Raw genomic sequence first — 12,076 nt, 5'->3', positions numbered from 1 at the left:
TGCTCTCTGTTTTTTTAACAGCCCCTTGCAGTTCTGTATTTCTCAGCCAAGACTTTCTACACCCCCTAGTCTCCTAGCCATGCATTTCTCCAGCTCCTTCTTCCTTTCTGTGCCCTGGGTCCCTCTGGCATGTTCAGATTTGAGGATGTCAGTACAGAGAGCTGGCGGTTTTATTGCCATTCATTTATTGTCTGGGTGGGATGTGTCCCTTCCATAATGGCCTGGGAAGCCCGGGCAGCCACCATACCATGTGCTTTAACCTATTTCACTGTGTCTCTCATTCAAATAGAGTCAGTCCACCCTCCTCCCACCTAATTAGCTATTTAGAAGGTATGTATCTGATCTAAGATGTGGAGAGAGATCAGTGCTTATCTTAGGTGCTGAAACCATAACCCATCCTTTGGAGACACCTCTCTCTCCTCCAACTACAGAAAGAGCTTGTTCTAGGCACCTAGGTGTCCTACTTGAGATAAAATTCCCCAAATTTATGGACAAGTCAGTCCTACTCTGATAACAGAGCACTATGAGGGCTGCCATAGATGAGCAGGGATGGGATTTGCTACCCCTGCTCTTAGCACAGGCAGCTGCGTGTGCGGGTGATGCGGGGCCTCTCCTTCTTACTCACAATCCATCCACCCCCGTCCTCGCTCATGTCGCAGAAGACTTGCAGAGGCTGAGCCTTGTCACCGTTCAGGTAAACTGTGTAGAGCCCAGAGGTGGTTTCTCCATTCAGGAGAGCCTGGGAGCAGTCTTTAGGGTAAGGATAGAGAAGACCAGCTGCACACACAAAAAAAGAGAAAGCAGTCCTTAAGAAATCAGCAATTACAAGGAACTTGTTGAAAAGAGATGACTCACGAAAATCGGTTGTGGGTCAAATGGCACAGCCAGGTACAGAGCCCAGGAACAGGGTTTGTAATTGCTACCCTACATACAAAAGTTTCATAGTAAACAGCAGATGATGTAAATTTTTCTTTTCAATATGCTTTTGCACATCTGTTTACACTTTTGCAAATGCTGTGGATGCCAGATAACTTACTCCCTGCTATGACGGGAGTGCATCCTCCAGCTAAATATTTAAATGGCATGAGCTGTGTTTACAGCAACTTCTGTGTAAAACCAAATCTACCAATCTCTGATTATGTGACACAAAAGGGAAGGGGAAATACAAAGACAGGACTACAATAAAAAATAAACAGATTGGGAATATTTTGCTAGCAAGTACAATTTAAATATGTTATAAAACTAGGCTTTCAAAAAACAATGCAAACAATAATGGTTGAAACTACAGGGAAATGTAATTTCTTTCTGACAACAAGCTAATAGCATCATTGCAGTCAGAACAATTTCTAACCCCCCAAAAAGCTTTTCATTTTTTCTTTTTAAATTCACTTAGGCCATTAACTTTTTCAGCCAATGGTCTAATTAAGTGATGTTCTAGGTGTGTCCATAGGAGAGTTTTTAAATGTGGCTGCTCACAGAGTGGCTGTTGCTCCCTTTCCAGTGTGTTGCACATCCCTGCCTGTGCCTCAGCTACAGAGAATTTGCATCAGCTTTGGGATTTGGAGAAAAGCTGTGCTCTGCGGGGAGCTACTTCAGTGTTTCCCTCTCACTAAATAGCACACAAATGTATCTTTAGAGTTAAGGCCAGGCTTAAGCATCTGCTTGAACGAGGCTGACACTGCATTCATATGGGTGAAGGCACCCCATTCAGTCCCTGCCAAATATCAATTTGCCAAATATCACTTAAATACACCCCAGTTTAATTCTTCTCCTATTTCTGGTTGTGGATTGTCGCCTGTTGGTGGAGTTCATCCTGCTCTACACAAGGAGTGACTGTGAGCAGGCTCGGGGCTGTGTGACTTTTATTAGCACTTCTGTGAGCCCTTGGGCTGAAGTTGGTATGAGCAGTGGAAGGGAGAATGGAAATGGCTGAAGGTCCTGCTGGGTATGAAAGGCTGGAAACTGTGAAAAGTGAGACAAATGACAGGCAAGGTTTCACAGTTAATACTGAACAACAACTTTTTTTTTAATGTCAGCTCTGAAGTGACCTTCAGAGAACCCAATATATTCTTGTATTCAGCTCACTGGAGAGCCGTCCTCTTAGAGCTGGAACAGACATGCCATCTGGCATCACGAAAACCAATCTCAGAAAGAGGAGAAAAAAAACCTGCCCAGAAATTCATCTCCTCGGACCACTGAACTGATCTCTGTGTGTATGTGGTTTGCTTCATTTCAACTTAAAACACTGACTTCTTTTAACAGCTTGCTATCCATCAGTATAGAGGTAAATCAGGTGTCAGTTTGGATTTTAAAGAGTAATGTTCCTTTCGATATTTTACACAGGGAAGGCAGGCTGTTTCGTCAGAGAGAGGACTAGAGGTGGTGCTGATGGATAAAAGGAAAAGAATTTCATCCTGCCAGTCTGGGGAAAGCAGATGACACTACAGCTCAGGGGGAACAGGGACATTTGCGCCGACACTGCAAGCAAATGAAGTGCATACTGACAATTGGATTAAAAATCTTCTATGAGGTCTGTGTCTGCTTATTGCAGAGCTCAGCTCTGTCCTGAGAGCAGTAACTTATATGTTATTACAGCTGTGCATATTCTCTAAAGTCCTTACTTGTGGTGAAAATAGTCAGGATCATTTTGCTCTTCAGGGACCTGTTCAGCGCCTGGAGTTTCACCGTGTACTGGGTAGATGGGCTCAGCTCTGTCAGGCTGTACGAAGTTGTCTCGGGGTTTAGGATGACTTCCTATGGGGAGGAGAAATAATACAGGGAAATCTCAGTGAGAAAATCATAATGACCAGAACTGTTACATATTTTAGTTTGTCACATTATTTTTTGTGCTAATTATTTATGGTATTTTTAACCAACTAAATTATTTAATACAAAACTTCTATCCCTCTAAGATTTTTATCAAGCTAACTTTCTTTAGAAGTTTGAGAAAAGTTGCCTGGAAATTAATGTTTACCATCGTAATGTATAAGCTATGTGGTTTAAAAGCAAGTCAGCATAAAAGTTTACATGCCTTGAACATACGCATTGTATAGACGTCTCTGTGAAACTCATAAAAAATTGAGAAGAATCACCCTTTAGGACAAGGAAATGTCATACTCCAGTCTCCAAAAGGCTTTTTTTCTGTAACTTTAAAAGACTGATTTTCAGTATGCTTAGGGAATTTGCCTTCTTGAAAACCAGAACCCTTTCTGATGTACCAGGCATGGCATCCAAACTTCTTTGTCATTTTTGCTGGGATTCACCTCATTCATATTAAAGCATCTAGTGCAATCTAGTTATGTAGGAACACAATAAAATTATTGGAGATCAAGAGGCACTTTCAAAGGCAATTCATCTTGCTTTAGACACCTCACTTGCACAGGGATAGATTCTCCTGAGTTTAGAAAGGAGAACCCCGTTCTTTAGGATGTGTGAGCTTATTTCATGATACAGGTTTGGAATGAGGTAAAATAGTTGCTTGTGCTTTTATCCATATTGTGGAGAGATGACTGTCAAAATTCAGGCTGCAGTTGAGCTTCTGTGTCAAGGTATAACACAGGAAAGTACTTAAGCAGGTTTTAAAGGCATTTGTGTTCAAGCTAGCACCAAAACAGTTACTTAGTATTTTACCATGTTAACTTAAGGCACATGATCATGTTCCATTCCTGGACACTTCAGAGCATCTCTACTGCCCAGTTTTGAGGCACCTTCTGGTTTAATTACAAGTGCTATACCTTGACTCTGCCATCAATGGACTCGTAGATCAGGAGATAACCAGTGACAGGAGCACGTGGAGGCCTCCAAGTTATCACAGCTGTTTCTGACTGAACCTCAGTGGCACTTAAGTCTCTTGGAGCATCCAGGCCTGAAGGAGACAACAGATCAATTACAATCACATCTATATGGAGTTTAGTACAGGCTACCTTACGGGCAGTACATTAAAACAGGACAGAAAAACAAAATTCTCCCCAGAAATTTGAAATTAAAAAATATTTCAACCTAAATTTTGTGATTAAAAAGTAATTTTCCCATTGGAAATTTTATAATACGGGTATTTATTTTTTCTAAGTTAAAATATTGGCTTGTCTTAGGCACTTTAATTTATAAGCAATTGCATTGAAATGCCTTTTCAAACAAAATTGTGCCTTTCATTATTTCACACAAGAAGACAGATTGGTATTTACATATTCCCATGAAGAAAAACTTTGCTTCCAATGATGCCTCTTTTGAATAGGAAAACTTTTCATACTTGGCCTGGCTACAGCTTCCCTTCTCCACTGTAATTGTAACACTGAATTTGTATGACTCAGCTCTTGTATGTCCAGTTGTCTCTAGTTATCACCCTTGACAAGTCAAGTAATAGTCAGGAAAATGAGAAACATCCATGATTTCATTGATGCTAATGGTAAGTCATAAGTATGAAACCAACTGGATACCTTCAGCATTGGTACCCCAACATCAGCCCCCAAAGAAGAGTTCCTGATCCTGCTTTGTGTGAGAATCTGTAGAATGGGTGACAGAAAACCACCTGCTGGGTCAGTCACAGCAGCCTTCCACAAGAGAAAATTTGGTGCAAATATTATCAAAATTCAGGTTTCTAGTAAAAAAAGCACAATGTGCTGGCTGACTTTATGGTATTAGAGAAATGTAAACCAGGTGGGACGAGAAGAGATGGCAGCTCTCCCTGCCGTGTGGTGGGGCATAGCACCTGTAGTAAACTGGGTGGAGAGGGTCTCGCTCTTCTGCGTGTCCTTCAGTGCATGGACACTCAGCGTATACTCAGTCGCAGGTCGAAGGCCCTTCAGGTCATACTCCACAGTGTTTCCTGATACCATCTGAGTAACTTCTGGTTCTAGGAAGAAAACACAGAAGAGAACAGGTCCCTGCATTATTCAGACATGTCACGATGTACTCAACTCCATGCTCCACTCAGTGATAATTTTTTACTAGCTGGGAGCAAGCACAAAATAGTAAAAGCCCGGAGCCCATCTCTGCTTACACCTATGCTGAATCTGAGTAACACCAGAGTCCTTTATCTAACAGTTTTAGCACTCTCTAGTGTTCATATGAATTATAACACCATCTTTTCTTTTCAAGAATCTCAGTTATCTCTGTTCATGTCTGAATTGGGAATGCTTGACTGAAATGATCATTTTAAAAATGCTTCTAGTGAGGCATCTCCTTCAGATAACAGCCCCCCGCCATCCTCCTGGAGTCACACTGCTGCACCCATTTCTGAGCATCTCTCAAGAGCTGTAACGCTGTCAGCTCCCTGACCCATCACTAATTCTTCTCACCATCCTCAGAAGAGTAGGAGACAATGTAATTATCCACAGCAGCAATTGCTGGCTGCCAGGTCGCCAGAGCCTCAGAGTCTGTGATGTTCACCACTACTAGGCCTGACGGGCTGTCCAGAGCTGAAAGAAAGAGAATAACAGATTGAAGGAATCTGACAAACATTCTCAGCTCTGTGCAATGCTCTTTTGTAAATACATGATATAAAATGCACAAACACTGCTGCTTGATGCAGCTTTTATGGTCCCCTTTGGAATAGTGGAGCTCTGCAGAAAAGACATCAGTGCCCATAAAGAGACATCAAATGCCTCCACTGGAAAGAGAGGTCAATGCGTGAAAAGATTAAACACTGGGAACAGACATAACTAAGTACGTTCTCAGATCAGTCTTGATAGCATCAATCTTAACGGCTCTGTCAGAGTTGACATATTTCTCTCAACACCCTCAAATCTGGACTGCTTTTTGGAGCAAACTCAGGAGACAGAGCTGGGAAAAATAACTAATGTGATGGCAACTGATAGCCACTGTGACCTTCCACCAGCTTGCCCTGCATGTTTAAAAATAAACCAATCAAACAGCCAGCCAACCAGTCAACATCCCCACATGTCCTGTCTTGCTTCCTCATGGGAGTCTCTTTTGCACATAGTTTTATGCTCTCCCTGAATTGGGATAGATATCTGTCTCCAGTACAGCTGGAATGGGTTATAAATTTCATTATGTTATCCAGAACTCATCATCTTGTTCCTTGCCTCAGTTCTCTGAATGCTTGTCAGTCCCCGTGTCCCCCCCCCACGCTCCCCCCAAAATGAATCAATTGAGACTGGCTGCAGGGGGGGCTCAGAAGAAGCCTCCCTCATTTCTTACAGGGATATTTAAAGCTGTATTGAAGAAATACCAGGAGACAGAATGTTTTTCTACTTAGGACACAGTCTGAACTTGGGAGATGTCGAGTCTGAGTCCACCACAGAAACTGGTCTGAACTGTTCAGCTGAGCTGGCCGTTTGCTTCCTCATCTGTGAAATGGTATTAATTACACTTCTGTTTTTTTCTGATGCATTAGGACTGTAAATACATTAATTGTCTCTGTCTCACTGCAGGTTGATTCAGCACTTAGCAAATGGGAGCCTGATCAAACTTACAAGTTCTATACTCATCAGAAATACAAAGATACAAAGAAAGAGTGGCAAAAATACTTCCTATAGTTTGTGCAGACAGCAAAAATGGGATCTCAGTGGGTCTTCAGCTCCAGTTCCCAAGTCTCTCCTACAGCACAGACAATGCATTTGAAAACCTGCTATTTCCTCTTTATATATTACCTGTTTTCAGAGTGCCAGAGACAGGTTCACTTTCTTCAAAGCCTTTCACAGAGATTATACTAACAAGGTAGTCTACACCTGGGACTAACTTCACCAACTTGGTCCTTGTCTTGCTTCCATCGACTGTAACAACATTTGGAGTACCTAGGATGAAGCCAAATGCCAAGAGATTAGTGACACAATACTCCAGTAAATGCTTGAAGAATGTGTTTCAAGTTGAAGACATGACCAACAAGGACATACTTGTATAGCAGGAGGCGAATTTTCCCCAGTTAGTTACAATCACCAGTGTCAAAGGGCAGCCTCAGGAAAAAATATGGCTGCCATGACACCTAAATCTAAGACGTTGGTTTGTATTCATTCCTAGTGGTATGCCAACAGTAAGAAAAAATTAACATTTCTGTTCAGAAAAATATAATTTTACAAATGAGATGTAAGGTGAAAACATGGCGCTCTCTATGTGGAAGTTCATACACCTGTAAGGACGCAGTCTAGATGTGCTTTGTTTCTGGTAAGGGCTGGAAGTTTCTCCTTCACCAATCTCATTTCAAATAAATATACAGTATATATTATTTTAAGAGGTGCTGCATGTGTGGGTGAGGACTTAGTACCCATACTTCTTTCAAATTCTGCATTTATTCCAGGAAAGCACTTAGACAAGTGCCTAACTTTATGACTGTGAATTGCTCCCTTTCTTCTGTAGGATCACTATAGATTTAAAGTTGCATGTGTTCTTACAAACTATATTGTCTATAGACCTATATCTTCACTTGTCTTAGTCAATAGCATGTCTTTTATGGTCCTGACATCTGTAGTGTTTGCTCTTTAGCTGTTTCCTTTCATAGGTGTCCCTAAGTTATGCTAAAAATCTGTTTAAGTATAGGAAGTTTTTTAAGCTGAACACTAAAACAGATATAATGGATGGAACAAAACAACATCGGGGAGTATTAAGAAAAATCACTGTCTTGGAAAACTATTACCACCATGGATTATGATTATTATTTCCAAGGGTCATCTTTTCAAATATGCTTAGCTCATAAAATGCCTACAAAATAATGTGATGGTTTGGAAATAAATCCTTGCTTAGGAGGCTCAGTGGGAACAGAGATTTTTGTGAATGTGGCCCTATTAGGGGTACAACCATTCCAGCATGTAGCTCTGAGCTCCCTTACAAGTCTTGTCCGTGGGATGTGGGACACTATGCTCAGACAGAGATTGGCTACTGGGACCATGTATGCACACCCACATTCCTGGTCAGCAGTTTGAAGAAAAAAGAGATGATCTGTGTAGGATCATCTGGGAGATGCACTGAGAGATGGATATCAACACAACAAACTCTTTCTGCTCTCCCTTTTACCATCTTCCTCCCCGTCCCTCCTCGCAGTTATTCACCTCCTGTGACAGGGACATAGGAGATCCGGTAGCTCTCCACGCGGGTGCGAGGGGGTGTCCAGCTGACTGTAGCGGAGTTTTCCGTGATGTCAGAGAAAGAAATTCCCTTGGGAGATCCAACAACTGTTGGTGGAGAATAGAGAACAAACACACAACATAGAAAGAAAAGATAAATAATTTGTCTATCAGTCCTTAGTGCTGGAACACTGATTTGTCTTATCCGTCTTATTCCAAGAGCTGATGCTATCAATATTCTGTCCTAAACAACACTAACGCAGAGAGTACTAAACAGTTAATGGTTTTATAACATACTGACAGCAACATTCTATTTGGTCTAAATTTTCCCTTTTCAGTAACTTTACAGCAGTGCATAGCTTAAAAATACCTGAGACATATATCTACATATCATGTACACAGAAGTAACAGAGGTTTCAGTGTTACAGAAAAGTATGGAGGAATATTTACAGGAATACTATTCTATTACCCAGGAGTCATTGTATTTATCATTTTTTCTACCCCAGTTCCACTTGGATGACTTTTAGTCTTTCCATTGAGTCTTGGAGCCCTATCTGTGACACACAGCAATAGCAGCCCTTAGCAATGGAGAAATGTCTCTTCCTGAGCATAAAGTTTCTACTATAGGATGCCTAAGAAAGACCTGGACTCAGTTGCCTGAGTTCATCAAGGGTCCATCACCTCAAGCACTGATTGCCTGTAACTTCTCTTGGCTTCAAACTAGAAGTGACAAGATTTTCTTCTTGGAATCTATCTGAGACCATGGGTTTTATTAGGTACATTCAAGCACATCCACCCAGAGGACATCCAAATACAACCATCATGAGGAAGGCACTTGTCGTTCTGCTGCAGCTCTTTGTCATACAATCCAGCCTTTCCCTGTATAAACCTGAGCACTACATTTGCCCATATAAGTTAGATCAGTAAGCTAAGCAAACAAAGCCCAAGTTTTGCCAAAATCACACAATCTTAAGATGCAAACCAACGTGTGACCCAAACATTCCAGTTTAAGGCCTAATTAAGCTACTGCAAAACAAGCATGGAAAGGACTTCTAGGAGGACATAGTAGAGAGACCTGCCACTTCAAAGTTTACATTGAGCATCTCACTTCCAATTTTCTTTTTTGACTGTAACCAAAACAACCCTGACATGTTAAAAAAATAAACAGCCCACACAGAGTAGGCCATCAGCACAAATGGGAGAGATACCAAACATCAGCCACATTAAGAGCGGTGGAGACAGGCTGGGGGCAGGGGAAGGGGGGCAAGAGAAGAAAAAAAGTGACCATGCTTGAAATAGCTTGGAAAGAATGCGTCTGCAGGAAAGAAGTCAGAGGGCTGTTTGTTCCATGTGTCCCCAAAGCTCTAGCAGCAATGCACTAAATCAACTGAAAGGCAAGGAAAGAAAAACAACTGAGCTCTCAAGAGAAATGTAAATTATTTCTCTGGAGCCCACTAGACATGTTGGGTTTGTGGGGTTTGCTCACATGAAAAAGCCAAAGTAAGAAAGAAAAGAATTAAAGATAATGAAGAAAGCAAGGTGGGGTTAGTAAAGCTACATTGTACACAAAGTTGCCACTGATTTAGGTACAGTCTGTAGGAAACAGATAGACCATAAAGAAAACTTGGGAAAGAAAGAGAAGTGAAAATCACATTGCTTTTGTTTCATATTGCAGGTGCTCTTAGTGACTGGTGAAAAGTGCTAGTGATGACTCTAGAGACCAAAGAGGGGGACCAGCACTTGGTTTTCATACACAGAGGGAATTTCAGCCTTTCCCAGAAAATAAAGCACCCAATCCATCCCACTTGGACTCTGCTGTGCACACTGCCATGGGCTTCATGCTTGTTTTCTGTATGTCCTGGTTTCAGCTGGGATAGAGTTAACTGTCTTCCTAGTAGCTGGTACAGTGCTATGTTTTGAGTTCAGGATGTGAAGAATGTTGATAACACTGATGTTTTCAGTTGTTGCTCAGTAGTGTTTAGACTAGAGTCAAGGATTTTTCAGCTTCTCATGCCCAGCCAGGGCACCTGACCCAAACTGGCCAACAGTGTATTCCATACCATGTGATGTCCCATCTAGTTTAGGAACTGGGAAGTGGGGGGCAGGGATTCGCTGCTCCGGGACTGGCTGGGTGTCGGTCGGCGGGTGGTGAGCAATTGCCCTGCGCATCATTTGTACATTCCAATTCTTTTATTACTACTGTTGGCATTTTATTAGTGTTATCATTATCATTATTAGTTTCTTCTTTTCTGTTCTATTAAACCGTTCTTATCTCAACCCACGAGTTTTACTTCTTTTCCCGATTTTCTCCCCCATCCCACTGGATGGGGGGGGGGGGAGTGAGTGAGCGGCTGCATGGTGCTTAGTTGCTGGTTGGGGTTAAGCCATGACACTGTACCAGGTGAACTGCTGCATAACAAACAGTAGTAAAAAGAGCCTTGACTACATAAGAGTTCCCCATCCCCAACTACCCCAACTGCAGCTACTTTTGTGGGAGCAAACCTGGCAAAGAAAGTATAACAGACCATCAGAGCAAGCATCAGTCCTGAAATGAGTCCCAGAGATGTAAGAGAGTGGTACCTTTGAGCACAGGGAAATGAAAAAGGAGCAAATGAAATCATCTTCTTGAGCTACCTGAAAGCCAAAATTAAGCAGGCATAAAAAACGGCCAGCATGTTTCTGTCTTGTCATTCATAAAAAGCTTTAGTTCATCTGTTAGGCAGATACAGGTAATTAGCATTATCCTCCAGCATTATTCCCCATTAGTTGTATGAGAGACAGAGAACTTCCCTGTGAGGTTGCTAAAGCACCCATGATACCTGAGTAGCTGCTATTCTTTGGGGATTTTTTTGCTAAAAAATTGTACTTTCGTTACTAACAGACTATAGGAATACGTTCACTGGCTTTCTTTTTCTAAGCAACAGCAAGCATCAAGTTGCATTTATCATGTATAAAGAGCATGTGAAGTGTTTTGTGATCCTCTCAGATGGAAAATGCTGTCACAGTGTGGCAAAACACCAACACCATTAGAAGAAGAGGAAAGTAGCAGCATGAGACCCACACTTCCGATTAAGGATATTAGGTGGCACACAGCTGTGTTGTGGTCCCCCAGTGAGGGCTGAATTGCACCTTGGCAGATATTCTACAGATTAATTTCTGAAAGACACCAAGTGTCCCTCTGAAAGCAGCAGTGGACAAACTCCCTTGTGCCAACTTCATTAGATACTGCAGGTCTGTACGATGCTGCCTTGCATTACAGTGATTTTACTGTTAATGTTTTCTATCACAGCAGAATTGATGGTGAAACAACAAACAGACAAATACAGAGAGTAGGGAGAGAGGATACCATCATCACCCCAAATAGGATAACCTTTTAACAGCATTATCATCAGTGGTTCTGGGGAAAACCTATTGCTGTTCACTTGTATATACAAGTAAATAATGGAGGAAGAACTATTTATGATGGGTGTGGGAAGATACAACTTCATTGCCAGCTCCCATGCCCAGCAGTTTCACACCACATTCCTGGTATGATGGGAGCACGGAAGATCATCTCAGCCTCCGGGCAAGTTACCAGCTGCAGGACCAACACAAGCTACATGGAGAAAATGGCAAATGCCAGTCCTGCCCTACTCAGCCTTTCCTCATCCAAAGCCCATGGCTGTCACTAGATCAACTGCCTTGCTGACTTCTTCTTAAAAGAGAAAGAAGGAAAGGAAAACACAGAGGAGGATGAGGCAGCAAAAGGTCAACACTGCAAGATCCTTCCTCACAGCAGGTGGGTGGTTTGCTGTACAAAGATAAGAGGTCAGACCCTCAGAGGGGATTGCTTGGCAATGCTCAAACCAGATTCCCTCAGCTGCACCAGTTACACCATTTGTGGACCTGATCTGTGAAGACTGCATTTGTGTATACATGGGTACGTGCCCAGGGAGGGAAGAAGGGGAAAGCTTGGATAATGGATAATAGATAATGAATAATGGAGTGATAAATACAGAGAAGGATTTCTAGTCTAAATTATTTTCCTGCCTTCATTTCCATGGTAAGGTTTGGTTTGT

General features: G+C 42.0%; 1 protein-coding gene across 1 annotated transcript in view; it reads right to left on the bottom strand.

Annotated features, from left to right (window-relative positions):
* The window catches only part of TNC (tenascin C), a 48,627-nt gene that overhangs the window by 3,333 nt on the left and 33,218 nt on the right, over positions 1-12,076 (bottom strand). The window contains exons 13-19 of the mRNA XM_010571013.1: positions 8,004-8,126; positions 6,612-6,755; positions 5,298-5,417; positions 4,709-4,852; positions 3,735-3,865; positions 2,622-2,754; positions 626-777 (exon numbers count right to left, since the gene is read on the bottom strand). Coding sequence (XP_010569315.1) covers positions 626-777; positions 2,622-2,754; positions 3,735-3,865; positions 4,709-4,852; positions 5,298-5,417; positions 6,612-6,755; positions 8,004-8,126 — 947 coding nt within the window. The remainder of the gene's footprint in view (positions 1-625; positions 778-2,621; positions 2,755-3,734; positions 3,866-4,708; positions 4,853-5,297; positions 5,418-6,611; positions 6,756-8,003; positions 8,127-12,076) is intronic.

Source organism: Haliaeetus leucocephalus, unplaced genomic scaffold (genome assembly GCF_000737465.1).
Source record: "Haliaeetus leucocephalus isolate CR32 unplaced genomic scaffold, Haliaeetus_leucocephalus-4.0 Scaffold306, whole genome shotgun sequence".
Lineage (NCBI taxonomy): Eukaryota > Metazoa > Chordata > Aves > Accipitriformes > Accipitridae > Haliaeetus > Haliaeetus leucocephalus.
This window is presented reverse-complemented; position numbering and strand designations above follow the sequence as displayed.